The 15,064-nt window shown below is 40.7% G+C and overlaps 1 protein-coding gene across 4 annotated transcripts in view; it reads left to right on the top strand.

Moving 5' to 3' along the window:
- Positions 1-15,064, top strand: part of zeb2b (zinc finger E-box binding homeobox 2b) — a 117,893-nt gene that overhangs the window by 77,506 nt on the left and 25,323 nt on the right. For 2 of the 4 annotated variants that reach the window (XM_084713733.1, XM_084713735.1), the window contains exon 3: positions 10,722-10,973. In XM_084713733.1, coding sequence (XP_084569859.1) covers positions 10,722-10,973 — 252 coding nt within the window. Of the gene's footprint in view, positions 1-10,718; positions 10,974-15,064 lie in introns of all 4 variants that reach the window. The other 2 variants (XM_084713734.1, XM_084713732.1) reach the window with 1 other exon arrangement.

Raw genomic sequence — 15,064 nt, 5'->3', positions numbered from 1 at the left:
GCCTTTAAAAATGCTCCCAGATTTGACATTTTTCAGCAGTGAAAATAATTGTTAGTTTTGGCCCTTATAAGCTCCCAGAGTGCAAGGTTATGTCATTAAATTGCCTTTCAAAACAGCCCAAAATTCAAAGATTTTCAGTGTACAATGACATAAAAGCAGCTTTTTGTCACATTTGAGAAGTTGGTGGATGCTTAAATTTGTCAATCCTTGATACGTTTGCTTAAAAAATGACTCAAACGTTCAATCAAATTTGTTGTCAGCTATTCTGTTGATCAACTGATTACTTAATTATTAAATTATGAGACGGAAGTGTAAAAAAAGTCTGAATAAAACATGACTTTTCTTGCAGTGGCCCATATTTGCTGCCTAAAATAGTCAAATTATGCACACGAACTCTTACTCCCTCTTTCCATATTGATGTAAACAAAAGATTTCCACCAATGTTGGTCATTAAAGAAGAAAAACAAAGCAGCGAAATCTGACAGTAGAATTTAGCAGGTGGAGACTATATTTGATTCCTGTTTCAGAGGTTTTTATTGCAGTTAGCTGATTAATTAACTGTTAAATTCTGTCTGCTTCTGGTGCAAAGTTTACTTAATATCTGTATTTGAGAGCCTAAAAAACGTGAACCAAAACTTCAACATCAACTAAAAACATCTTATTTCCAACGTTTTTGCTATTTTTTACAACCTTATTTGTGATATTCTTCCCATTTGCTTCAAGTATTGCTACTTAATCCCTTTCGTGTTAATATATGCATGTTTATGGCATTAGTATTCAGCTGCAAACACACATGTAAACACGTGTCCGAGCCTTTATTATGGTAAGACAGATTCCACACATCTGCGTTATTAGCTGTGTTTTCTCCTCCATACTGACGTGCAGGTGCTCTTGTCACAATCGTCGCTGCTCCTATACCGCTTCTTCTTCTTTACAATTTACATTAACACACCGACACACACACACACACACACACACACACACAAAGCCCCGCAAATTTCAAATAGTTTAAACTACTTGCTGCATTCATTCAGCTCGGAGCATAAAAAGGGCCTTTATAGTAGAGGGGAAATTAGCGATGGTCTCTCTTATGTGTGTGAGAAGCACCCGCTTTGCCTGCGACGACTCCAAAACTGGAAGCAGTTCACCCAGCAAACGTTTTCTCTTTTTTTCCTCCGCTCCCCTCAGTGTGTGTGTGTGTGCGTGTGTGTGTGTGTATTTGGTTAGTTACAGTAATTACGGCCCAATAACTGACAGCCAAAACCAGGCAGGAGAAAGTAGAAGGGGGCTGTTTTTCCTCAGCCGCGCGCAGCCTTGCTGCCGAACATCTGCTGAGAGATTTGCATATTAATTAACCCATATTAACTCTAATTATTCTGGGAAATTATCAAATAAATTAAATTTTCTAATTTTAACCGTTTTTTCCCCCCTCTTGCCGTTGCTTGACGTGTGTCAGGGTAACATCAGGAGGCAAAGGGGAAGCTCACCTGAGCCGGGATAAAAAATATATATTCTCCAACCCCCCCTCCACCCCCACCCCTCCACACATTTCCTCCCCCCCCTTTCTCCTACCAACATCTCCCTCCTCTGTTCTTCTTCTTCTCTGAATTCTCCCTCCCACTCCCCTGGCCTGGGAGTCCTGAGGGCAGCCAGGGGAAGCTTTTGTGTGTCTTTTTTATTCTTCTTCTTTGGCTTGTGTGACGAGGAGGAGGAGGAAAAGGGTGGTGGTGGTGGTGGTGGAGGGGGGGAGGTTTACTTCGAACATTTGTTGGAGGCAGGAACATGTGTGAACTGGGGGAGGAGGAGGAGGAGGAGTGGAGGGGCAGGAGGGGGGGCACAGATGGTGAATCCATGCAGGACCCAGCAAAGGTGGGACCTCTGAGCTGTTGAGCAAACCTTGAAGCTTTCCCTGCCTCCCCTCTCGCTCCCTCCCCAGCCTGTTGCTCCGGCCTCCTCGGCAAATAAATGGGACTTTAATTGAATTAGAGCCAGCGCTGCTGCGAGGGTCTCCTCGCGGACAAAACCCAGCGGCGACTTGACGGATGCGTGGTGACGTGCTGGACGTTTCTCAATGTGATGTTGTTGTTTCCATCCACGCTGCTTTAAACATTTCAACATGTTTAGGATTTCAGAAAATGATGCAAAGCATAGATGAAAATATGATCTCATGACTTTTCAACAGTCATATTAAGATGTTTGCTGTGTGCTGCGGCTAAATCCCAGTAATCCCAGTAAAATCTGACCAAAAGGTGTGTTTTAGGTGAAAGGTGACATCTTTAAATTGGCTTTAAAAACAGTCCAAAATTCAACATTTTTTCAGCCCTTTTCGACAAGGAAACAGTCATATTATGTTTGCTCTGTCTTCTAAGGCAAAAGAAAATCATTTTATCCCATTAAATCTGAAATTTTAAATGATTTATTTGATTTTTAAGTTTCAAAATTTGAGTTGTTCTTGCGGTTTCACAATATTTAGAGCCAGTAACATGGTATTTGATATCAAATATTGTTCTTTAATGACAAAAAATGAACAATTGGTCAACAAGAAATAGAAATTTGAACATAAGGATGCAGTTTGAAATCTAAGTAGAAAGTTTTTCCAACGTGATTGGAACAAATGTCTTGGACAAAGTGGCTTATTTCACATTTTTTCACAGTTTTTGTTAATAGTTTTGGTTGGTAATGTTGGATCACCTGGCTTTATACCTTGTTAAAGCAGCAAGAAAGTTGCAGATTGTGATCACTTTTGTTTTCTTTTTCAGATGTTTTTACACCCTGATGTTAGAAAAATTACAAGAAAACAGTGATTTCTTAGTTTATTGGGCTTGAAACTTCAGATTTTTATTCAGTTTATATTACAGACTTGTTGGCTTTGGTTATTAGTCTTATTCCTGTTAATTATCTGGTTTCTCCTCAATGTTGATTCTTGCAGATAGACGTCTTTTTCATGTTAAACTTTGTTATTTGCTTCATCTCTTGAACACCTAAAGTCTAAAACAGTGTCATCCTCAACAACTCCCATCAGTCAAACACACTCTCTCACATCACTTGTCAGCGACACCCCTCCCCCTCTCTGTACACATGCACACACACTGCCCAGACAGACTCACATACACTCCCAGGTTGCGTTTACACTTCACTGAGTTTTCACCATTCATCGTCTCTCCCAAGTCGCCCCCCTCCCTCCCCTCCGCTGGCCCTCACCCCTCACTCTCGCTCTGTCTCTTTTCAGAGCTTTTGTTTGCCCTCTGCCACCGTCCTTTCACCGACTTGGCCCTGATTTGCCCCTTGTGCTCGATCGCACCATTATACTGAGACAAGATAGCACAAAATATCCAAACATGTCGGCTATTCTTTTGTCTGGCCTGACTCGGGCTGGAGTTCACTCCTGAACGGGCACTAATGTACCCTGTTTGAGGGAAAATCATCACCTGAGGACACAATATTTTCAACATAGAAGACATACAGTATAATCTACTGTATAAATGTTAAGCAGTTTTGCTCGAGGTTAACTACAAGCCTGAAAAATTAAGCAAAAATCTGTTTTAATTCAGTGATTTCAACTGTCACATCTTTTTAGTTTAGTTAGAATTTTATTTTTTCTCATGAAAAAATTAAAGAAACATTTTTTTTCCTTCAAACAAGCATTTTATAAATTATTTCACTACTACTACTGTTTTAATTCAGTTGTACCTGAGAAAACGTGGCTGCAGTCTTTTTGTGGTTGTGTATTAAAGTGTATAAGAGGACTTTTAACTCACACAGTGCATGCTGGGAAGTCTGCTGATATGTTCTTCATGTTTCTGTAGAGTTAATTAAACTTTTTACAGTGCATTCATTTAATTTTAGAATAAGTCATAATTATATGTTCTGTAGGTAAATGCTAGAATATTTAAGTTTGATCAACTTGATTAAATAAAACTAAATACTTTTTTGTGCAGTGTGTCAGGTTTTCAAACTGGGGTACCTTATTGTGACGGCAAATAAAGGAATATAACAAGAAAAGGGCCTTTAAATTTATAAATTGGTTACAAAAGTTCTGGAAGTTTGATTATCTTGCTTAACTTGTATATTTACATCAAGTTAATTACAAACAATTAGCTGATTCCACTAAATTCTAGTGTGATTACAGTGTGTCAGTTTTACAAATTGGACTGCCTTACGTTGGAGGCAAATACAAGAATATATCAAGAAAAAACATTCAACTTAATTCAATGAGTTGATTGAACTACAGTACAGTACATTCATTCAACTCCTCATATCAAGTCAAAAGAATTCAAGTTAGAAAAACTCAATTATTAAGTTCTGTAGATAAATACAAGAATTCTTATGTTTTCATTAACTTGAGTAAACAATACATACATACTTAAATATATTTATGTTTATTTAATGAGAAAAAATAGTTGATTTCACTTAATTCCTGTATGATTGAGGCAAATATAAGAATATATCAAGAAGAAAGATGTTAAAATTTAAAAAATTTGTTCAGAAAAGCAAAATAAAAAGCAAAAAGCAATCAAGACTCCTTCAAAAAATGTGAGTTGTTAATGTAAAAATGAGGCTGAAAAACTGTGGTGTGAGGTTTCCATCAGACAGGAGTAAGACTTACCCGGGGAAGTGCTTAAACTGTTGCAGACAGGAACAAGGGCAGACAAAAGGTCACCATGAGAATCCGCTACCGCTGGCCGTAGCCACAAGGCAGCGACCTCGCTTCCACCTTAATGCCCTCCCACACACACACACACACTGACACACACACTGGCTAACAGAGCACTCCTGCTTCCCCATCTCCCTCGCAGCCATCCAGGTGATCCGCTTGGCTCACATTCATGAGACAGGGAGCGAGCGTGAGCAGTTATCGTCCAATAGGGAGAATGTCCTGGCTCATTATCGGCGTAGGAGGCCGAGCGTGTCACCTGGAGCTAAGCCTCGACACTCGACTAAAAAAGTCAGCCGGGGTTAGCGTGAGAGCGCGAATGTGGGTGTTAGTCATTCTCCCCGCAGCGATCACCTCCACCGTTGGCCTGCTGAACAGAGAGAGCTCTCTCTTTCTCTCTGGCTCCGAGACTCGAGCAGGAAGGGCTTTTAGTGCAGCCTCCTCGGGGCACTGGACGACTACTTTGGGATCGTTAAATAAATGTGATTATACTTGTTAGCATTGTGAAATGGTTTTCCTCGGCAGAGTGCAGGTGTAGCACCTCTGAACCTCGCTTTCTCAGCTGCAGAAGGGGAGATTTTCAAGTTAAAATATGTTACAAATTGAAGAAAACTTTCTTTTTTTCCTCAAATTTAGATAAGTGATTTAGATAAGTGAAGTCTACTTACTCAAATTAATTTTAAATATTGGACCCGAAACTCTCCTTTACTTCTGCCTCTAGCTGCTGAGAGTTAGACATTTAGTTTAATGGTGTTGCATTACTGAATATCTAGTTAATAAAACCTGTGAAAAATGGTGAAAATTATTTTGCATTTAACATTTATTAACATAAACAAACTAATCATACAAGAATATAATGCAGTCAACTCATCTTTTGTCATTAACTTAACATTAATATGAAACTTTTATTTATTCACTGTTATTACAAGTTCTTCTAACTTGAAATCTGTGAACTTGAAACAGTGAGTTGAATGAATGTACTGTACAGAGTTCAGTCAACTCATTAAATTAAGTTTTTAAAGAAACATGATCAGACTTAGCAGACTTCCCAGCATGCATTGTTTGAGAGATAAAATTCCCTTCTCAGATTTGTGCGTTTAGCTTAATATCTTGATATAAAATCAAGTTTTATTTTGTCAATTTATTTTTAAATCATTGCCAAATTACCTCAACTTGTCTTTTTAAATTGAGTCAACAACAACAAACATTTATTACACATATATGCAGATATGTCAGGTCAAAGAACTTGTACAGTACCGCTTAACCAGAACAACTTGAATATCACATGACGAGGAAAGATGCATGCTTTTGTAAATAAAACCCTTGAAACTTAAAAAGACAGGTTGCAACATTTAAACACATATGACCATATTTCTGCTATAGAAGAAGTTTTCAAAATATGTGTACCAGGCACTTAACATCTCAGAAGTTTGACCAAAGAGGACCTAAAAGAAATCAAAGCCTCAAGAGCAGAGAAGCTCATTTTCAAACATTTTATTTCATGTCACGCTCTCTCAGCTTGAAATAAATTCCATGAATGCATACCATACATACAGAGTTTTTTGACAAACAGATGCATGGGGTCAGCATCAAAGGCGCAAGTTGGTGGCCGGCGTATTCCTCCGAGTGACTTTGGGGCGTCTTTGAATGCAGCATGTGGCCAGACAACAGTTGTCAAACACGCACACGAAGTGAGTTATCTGTGGCGTTCTTTTTTTTTTTTTTGTGGTTGTTGTTGTTGTTGCAGGAGTCGATTATGACTCCCAACATTAAAGGCGTTTTTGATCACTGGAGCCATTTGTTCACTGTCAAACCTGACGCTTTGTAAATATAATCATTTTAGATTTGGAGTTTGTTTCCCGGGCACTAAATTAATTCCACTGGCTTCTCAGTATCTGCAGAATACAACTGTCACAGCTGAAGTATTGCCTGCGCCATTGTTTTTTTCTTCTTCTTTATTTATCTTCATCAAAGAAATGATGAGATTTTAATAAGACTTTCTCCCCTTGCTCTCTGGTTCTCTCTCAGGCTGTCACCGCTGATGCTTCTAGCCACCCTAATCAATATACAATATTCCTCTCCTCTCTGTACTTTTTTTTGTGAGTGACAGAATAATGCCAGGCCCGTGAAAGGGTTATGTCAGATAGTTTAAAACCCGATATTAAACAAGAATTGCGCCTGTTACATGTGTCATTTTAATTATCTGGAAAACTCAAGTCAAAGAGGCTCCCTTTATTTACCTTAAATGTTGGGCGCGATAAGAAAGAGAAGGGAGAAGAAAGCAATATCAAACAGGTAGCAAGAGTTTGTAGAACGTCAGGCGTAATTGCTTTTGTCGAGGATGACACTTAAGGTAAGAAAGAGGAGAGGCATTTGAGAAGTAAACATTATCTTTTCTTTGTCTTTCTCCCTCCTCGGCAACACAAAAGGCTGATTAAGAGTGAGGTTCGGGGAAGGGGGGGACGGCGAAGACGAAATAACTGCCTGCAAAATATTAGTAGGTTAGAATTACTTTGTTGCGTGACACAATACCAATAGATGCTTCATGCTCGGAGAGGGAGAGGCTCTTGTCAGCGGTGGCACCTAAACAATGGCGGCTTTCCCGACGCTAATACTACGCGTTTGACTTGACGAGCACCCCACTGTCATTTTGCCTTCTTGGAGGTATACGTTGACAGCTGACGTTCGGAGAAGATTGCGTCTTACTGTAGCTTTCAGAGACAGTTCAACGCCCCCGTGCTTAAATTTGTTCAGAAAACTTCACAAGAGACAGAAAATGGTTCAGAAATAAAAATGAAAGCCCCACTTTGCTTCTCCAGGAGACCTAAATTCTTAATCACGCCCTGGAAAAGTTTGTCCAACAATGCTGCGCTCCCTCTTTGCCCCTGTGTGGGAGTGAAGTCACAACGGTGTGCATTGCCGCGGTGGATGTGTTGCTAAACAAAAAGAAGCTCCCTCGCTCCTTTTATTAGGGAAGAATGGGCCCTTTAAAACCTGTCCAGCCTTAGATAATTTCATTCAGCCGGCCCCTGCTCCGCCGTCATTGAATCTGCATCCAGAGATCAGGTTCACAGCGACGGGTTGATAGCTTCCCAAGCCTCTTGGCCTTTTGTTCTACGGCTGCCCCCCCCTCCTCCTCTGGAAGCTGGGGGGACACAGAGCTGATGGGACGTAGCTGAGAAAGGTTGAAAACCTCCGGGGTGAAGGGGCACTGAGAGGTGAAAACCAAAATGATCATTCAGATTGTTGTTTTGAAGAGAAGTTTGACAAAACTCTTAAGCCATCATCTAGATGTTAAGTTGACAGGTAGAGGCTTTTCTCCTTCAAAATAAAGATATAGCTTTCTAAATAATGACAAATTATGCAATAAAAAATGTACCACATGCATGCAGGTGCAGGCTTTTAACTTTTTACAAACTAATGCCCTTGAAGTGGTAAAAAATGTAACTGAAAACTACACATATGTCAACACAAGAAATGTAAGGAGTTACACTTTGTACTGTATTGTATCAAGAGCTTAGTCAGAGCAACCTGAATATCACATAACTTGAAAAGGTGCATATGTCTGGATACTTTTTACAAATTAAAGCCCTTGAAACTTGAAACCAAACCAGCTATCCATTGTAGACAGACAACTCTGTCCAACCTGGGAAATTTGTGCTTTATTTTCCTTGAAATCAAGTTAAATAAGAGTGTTTTCCAACACATATGATCATATTTCTGCTATTTGTTTAGCTTATAAGGATGAATGCAAAAATACACAATAAAGTCTACAAAAATGTACTTTACATGCATGTATGTATACACGCAAGAAATGTAAAGAGCTACACTTTAAAAGACACCTACTCGTCAGGTCATAGACCTTGAACCATACCGATGGCTTAGTTGGAACAACTTCAGTATCACATGACTAGAAAAGGTGCACACTTTTGTAATCTTTTGTAAAACATTTGACCCAGACTTAGCTGTCCATTGCTGACAGGTTGCAACCTTGAAAACTGCAGTTTCATCTCCCTTGAAATTGAGTGAAATAAGGGTTTTCCAATACATATGACCATATTCCTGCTATTTCTTTAGCTTTTCAAGTAAAGGTACAATATCAATTGTACCAAGGTAGATGTGGACCACCCAGGAATTCCTAACGTCTCCCTCCACTCCTGGGTCTCCAGCCTCGGTTGCCTTTTTTGTCATCTCCAAGGAGCATTACTGAGTCTGAACTTGCCTAAACCCTTGTGATCACACCTCTTGAAAAGGTTTTGTTTCTTCCGTCGATTGGTATTCGAGGCAGGTCACCGCACTCCCACCCTCCTCCCCCCTCGTGCCTGCCTGCCTGCCTGCCTGCCACCCTCCTCCTCCTCCTCCTCCTCCACCTCCCCCCTTCTCTTTGCCTCCCCTCCCACGTTTGAAAGCCCTGTTTTCATTTTAATTTGCACCTGTTGTGCAGTTGTTCGCTGAAGGCAAGTGCAGACCAGTCAATCGTAGGGAGACGTGTTAGGAGGAGATGTGGGGAGGCTTATCTTTTGATATGTATAATGTCTTCAGAAATGTCATGCATGGACTTCGTCTGGTTTGCCGCTCTTGATTCTGGGAAAGTTCTGGAGGCAGGCGCACTCTCAGGCCTTATTGGGCAAAATATGGCGCATAATTAATCCCGTACAGGGTCACAATGTGAGGCGTTTTGCATATTATACACTATTTATGTACTTATTTAGCATGACATGGCATCTCAAAGCTATTAGATAGACTTATGAGCTTGCAGCAGCTTTTTTTATTACTCAGAAACATAAATTCAACTAAAGCGCATTAAAAAACAGCCTCCACCTCTTCACTAAACTCCAGGCCCTCCCATGATTGGCTCCCACCGCAGAACATTCTTGCACAAGCTGCCAATGAGGTGTGTCCCCATGTGATGCCATGCTTCTGGCTCGCCTCGCGCTCCATCTGCACCCCTCCAATAAGTCTTCTGATGTCCTTTTCTGCCGTGATTTACGCCGTGGCGAGTGTGCGTCGAGAAACCTGCCGATGGCGGTGACTAATTTGCACGTGAGCCACCTTTGATTGGGTTCACAGCCCCTTATTTACAGGCCGTCTATTTTAAGAAAAGCAGGCATATGTCTGGGACTTGAGTGTTGTGGAAGAAGCGGGCGGGCCCTGCTGATGCTCCTCTGGAGTTCTGAGTGTGTGTGAGGGTGTGTGTGTGGTGTATACCTCCCTGAGTGTGTGTGTTCAGTAGGCCTCAAGGCCCTCTATAGTTTCATATGTTCGGAAACATTTATATTTATGTTCATGGTTCACTGGAGATGCAAATGTGAAGACATCCGAGGGGTACACGTGATGAATAATCTAAATTACTATAGGTTAAGCCTTTTGTATGCATAGCAACGACATTTGTAATATTGTATGTGCTATGCAGAGCATCTCAAACGTGACGGGTATGCTCCGGAGCAGAGCCGTCCTGAAAGGTGCAGCTCGTTGGCATCCGAGGCATGTGAGCAGGACTGAAAATTAGTGGCTATTTTGGCTCGCATCTCCTCGACAGCTGTCTGCCCACCGCTGCGGTTCAGTCACAGATTCCAGTCGCGGATGCTGTAATTGGGGTGTAACCCACAAAAAAAAAAAAAAAAAAGAAAAGCGCCTACGCCTTGGACCGAGCAGTGATGTGGGGTGACCTTTTTAATCTGGGAATAAACCTCAATTTTCCAAAACAAGATGAAATCCCTTTTTTCAGATTCGTCTGTCAGTTTTGTGTGGAGTTTGATCACTTTGCTGATACTCATATCCAAAGGAAAAGACATCTAAATTCTTTTATCAATCATATTTCTAGCGGCCACTGTCACTTGCATGACCAATGGTGTAAAAATATGAAAAATCTGGAAGTTCATGAGAAGAAAAGGATTAAAAGAGTATCAATACCTGATCATAAGGATTATTGCATCACTAAAACAGTTGTTAATCTGGCTCCACCCCATCTCTCCGTCATATATACCACTTACACCACATTATTTCTCCGTAGTCCTTCCCCCAAAACTCCTCTGTACTGACCAGCTTTCATCTTTCTGTGTCACAGCTCTGAACTACGAGAATGTGGTGGAGACGGGCTCAGAGACGGAGGAGGAAGACAAGCTGCCGGTGTCTGAGGAAGACCCCCTGATCAACGGCACGGGCAGCCCGGCCAGCCTCACCAACCCGGAGGCCTCGCCGCGGGCCGAGAGCCACAGCCTGCTGACCAAGGAGGAGGAGGACGACGAGATGCGGGACAGCGGTGTGGAGCACATCTGGCCCGACAACGACATGCTGAGTGCCTCCGTCGATGGTACTGGTGAGTGTCTCGGATCAGATGGAGTTAATCTCATTGGTTGAGGTGAACCTCAGTGGGAGGAGTTAAAGAAGAGCAGATTTCCAAACTATAAGTTGAAACTGATTTTTTTTTTCTCTCTCTCTTTCTAAATTTGGGTTTCAGGGTATGTTTTGAGGTTTGTGGCTCTGAGGTTCTTAAAAATCTGTCGTCCAGATTTGCTCTGAAATGAGATATCAGTTATCTGAAAAACATGACCTGCACGTCTGAGATAAAAGCACAAAATTAAAGGGACAGTTTGGACTATTTAATGAGGGGTTGTATGAAGTACTATTTATAGCCAGTTTATGTTTAATTTCCACCACTTTACCTTGCTGTCAAACAGCATTTTCTAACAGAAAACAGCCACTGTACAAGCTAAATATCACTGTCCAAATCAACCAAACTCTATAGGAAAAATCAGTATTTTTACCTTTGAAGAACACAGGAGTTCCTGGTCTACTGCTGCCTTAATCTGTTGGTTTCTTTGTGTTATTGTGTGACTTTGGTGAATCTAAACTATCCTTTTAAAACACTGAAGTCACACAAAAAAACAAACAAACTAATACATCAACATAGCAGCAGGCCAGCAGCTCCTGCGTTCTCTAAGATAAAATTACTGATTTCACCTGTGGAGTTTGGTTGGTTTGGAGAGAGTGATATTTGGTTTGTTTAATGGCTGCTGCCTGTTAGAAAAGGCTGTCTGACATCAAGGTGAAGCAGTGAAAATGTTCTGATTATAGCGCACACTTTAGGTGGCTAAAGGTTTCTGCTCCCATCAACTGTAGGTAATACACAACCTCATACAACCCTACATTAAATTATCTGAACTATTCCTTTAAAGCAGGGGTATTCAATTAAAATTCAAAGAGGTCCAGTTAGAGAAAATTTCCTAAAGCAAAGGTCCGGAATATCATAATGTCTAACTTTCTCGAGTGGGCCGAACCAGTAAAATTTAAGTATAATCTATTGATTATTCTGCCGATTACTCGAGTAATCAGATAAGAAATATTGCGTGTTCTGCATTTTTTTTTCAGTTACATTACTTTTGCTTTATTTAAGAACAATGGAAATATACAAAAGAGAAGATAAGACAGGTCTATTAAATGAACAACTATAAATTGCTAAAGTAAAAATACTCAGCAAAGTAACTTTACTTTTAATGTAGATTTACTTTTACTGTTTTCACTTTACTTTTTACTTTTTTTTTCCAAGTACAAAGGTAAAAGTAAAGGTAGTAATGTCTGCAGAAACCACAAACAGAAGAGTGAACTCACTCTTTTAACTGAAACAGTCACCAGGATGTTTTGTTAACATGTTAAAATCACAACATTTTTCTTCTGGAGCAGGACAGACGCTCCCAGACCCCCAGAGGACAGGGGACTGGTTTACTAACATGCCACCTTTTTCTCCTCTTATGAGTTTGCAGGTCTGTATTTAGTAATAAAAAAATAAATAAATAAAAAAATAGATAAGAATACCATTAAAAGTACAACAACAGCAATAAAAATGTTGATTTTTCAAAAAAGGAAACAATAACATGCACAATTTTTATATTGTAATGAAGTAAAAACACTAATACAACAATGTAAAAATACCTAAATAAAGAATGTGAGTATTTTTTCCATCACAGCAGGTCAGTGATCAGTGTTTCAGTGACTCTCTGTGGATGAGTGAATAGTGTTTTATTTATGGCGGCCCGCCACATTAAAAACATCGGCACCACCACGTGATTTTCTATTTTTGGAGCTGCGCATCTTTTTCGGTCGTGTCTAGAAGGTAACTCTTTATTTGCACTCTCGCGAGATTTGTGTTCGTTATTTCTACTAAAATAATCAAACTCGCGCGATCTTTCGCGGGTCTAGGGTTCCCTTCTAGACATGACCCTCTCTGTCTCTCTCTCTCTCTCTCGGTCAAACTACAGACAGCAGACTGTCTGTAAACAGCATGATGTTACACTCTGCAGTGTTTTACATAAAGACTTTATTTGTGTGGACACACAGGTTTGGTTTGTCACCAATTTTGGCATTTTTATTTTTTAATCAGTCCGAGAGGACGACGGTATCAGTGACTGATTAGTGATCAGTCTGCCCTCCTCTCCTCCCTCACTTGTTCACTCTGCTGTGAGAAGATCTGAAAGTTTCTCACAGAGAAACACAGACTCTCCTGTTTTACATATAGGCCTCCTTATACAGTTGTTTCATTTTATAAGTGCATCTGGTTGGTGTCGATGTCATTAACCATCACGTTAGTTTCTGTTGTAATAAACTCCGTCATTAACAACAGTCTCCTCCACACGCAGCTTCTCTGCAGTTGGTCTGTGTGTTTCCTGATCAGCTAAAGAAGCGCCGGAAAGACTAGAAAACTTGCGCCAGTTAAAATAGAAGCGTCCCGTCAAAATTTAAAATCTATTAATAATTTATTGGTTATAGGTCCGGGTCCGTATAGGACGGCGTGTGGGTCCGGACTCGGACCGCGGTCCGCCATTTGGGGACCCCTGCTTTAAAACGTGAACCTAACGTATCATAAAATGATAGAAAATAATGATAAAGTGTCCCAGATTCATTTATTTTTCAATATTTCTGCCTCCAGAAATCTATAAAAAACAGCTTTTGCTCAATCGGTTTTACCAGATGTGTGAGGTTCAGGTGACCTGTCAATCAAAAAAACCGACCACTAATCTGACTTTAAGATACTTTATAGGGAATGTGTGCACATCCTGCCACTCGTAGTGTCGTCTTATGCCATAAACCCCACCCATCTGGTGCCCGAGCAGACTTAAACAAACCCCACGGAGCGTTTTGCAAACACTGCTTGAGCCAGGTCTGACGGTGAAGCCCCGACGATGCTCCCTCAGCAGACAGACATGATAAACAGTTTCTTTGTGAGCGACGGAGACCAGTTGGTTCGTGTTTAGAGAAAAGTCCCGCGCTGAGCCAAACAACAAAAAAATATTTACAGTAATGTATAAAACCTCGCAAGGAAGAAAGGCCGCGAGCTGCAGAGAAGGAGAAGCACAGGGAGGTGAGAATGTGCTCGATGTGTTCAATGTTTCATTCTGCAGGAGGTTACTTTTGCTCAAAGTGTATCTGTGTTTATGCTATTTCAACAACCTCCAACAAATACCTCCTCCCTTGCAAGCTGCTTAATCCCCAGCAGGTGATGCCTTCCCAAACTTGACTGACTTATCGTCTTTTGTTGAGCAACTCCGATTGCCAGGGCCCCAGTCACGGATGCTTGAAAGATAAATACTTTTAATTAGGGGGCAGGGTATAATCATTAAAGGAAGCCAGACTGCTGCAAAAAGTCATTAACAATCTTAAATGAAATTTTTATTTTTATGATAGCCATTTACATGTATAATAAGAGTCAATGATTCTTGGAAGCATGTGACAGGAACAGAGTATGGCGAGAAGTCATGTAAGACAGCCAATTTAAATGAGCTGGGCCTCGCTATTCATTTCTGCTAATGAACTAGCTGTGCACGGTGCCGAAAAACGGAGGAACATTCAGCAGTCTTAAATTTTAATATGGGGGAAAATTGCACATTTATTAGGGATGAAAAAAAAACTTAGTGGGTATCAACATTTGCTTCTCCTAAATAACAGTTCATATTGGCTCCTTAAGGGGAGGAGGAGGGGGGGAGGGGGGGAGAAAGAGAAGACAGTTTGGTAAATAAATCAAGATAAAGGATAAACAAGCTGTCGTTGCATACGGTAATTGTTTATTTGATAAAGACCTGCGGTGCCATAATGTCTGTAATTCAACTATGTTGCAATTCCCAGATAATATGCTTCTTGTGTGATAAAGTGTCTGACATATTTCAGAGAGCAAGTCAAGTTCATTAGAGCGTTTGGGAGTCTCTTTCCCAATCTTGCGGGTGCTGTGTTTCCCAGCCTGTTTTTTTTTTTTTTTTTTTCTCTTCCTCGGTGCCTAAGTGTCTACAGTGATACCTCAGCACATAACTTAGGCCTGAGATAAGTTAGCACCCCCCAACCCCCCCGTCCTTCCTACTCGCACTGATTTGGCCGTCACTCCCCTATCAAGAGTTTTTACACAGGTCTTGGAAGTGCGAG

This window comes from Lutjanus erythropterus, chromosome 24, assembly GCF_056507025.1.
Source record: "Lutjanus erythropterus isolate fLutEry1 chromosome 24, fLutEry1.hap2, whole genome shotgun sequence".
NCBI classification, from domain to species: domain Eukaryota; kingdom Metazoa; phylum Chordata; class Actinopteri; order Lutjaniformes; family Lutjanidae; genus Lutjanus; species Lutjanus erythropterus.
Note: the sequence above shows the minus strand (reverse complement) of the source record. Positions and strands in the feature narration are given on the sequence as shown.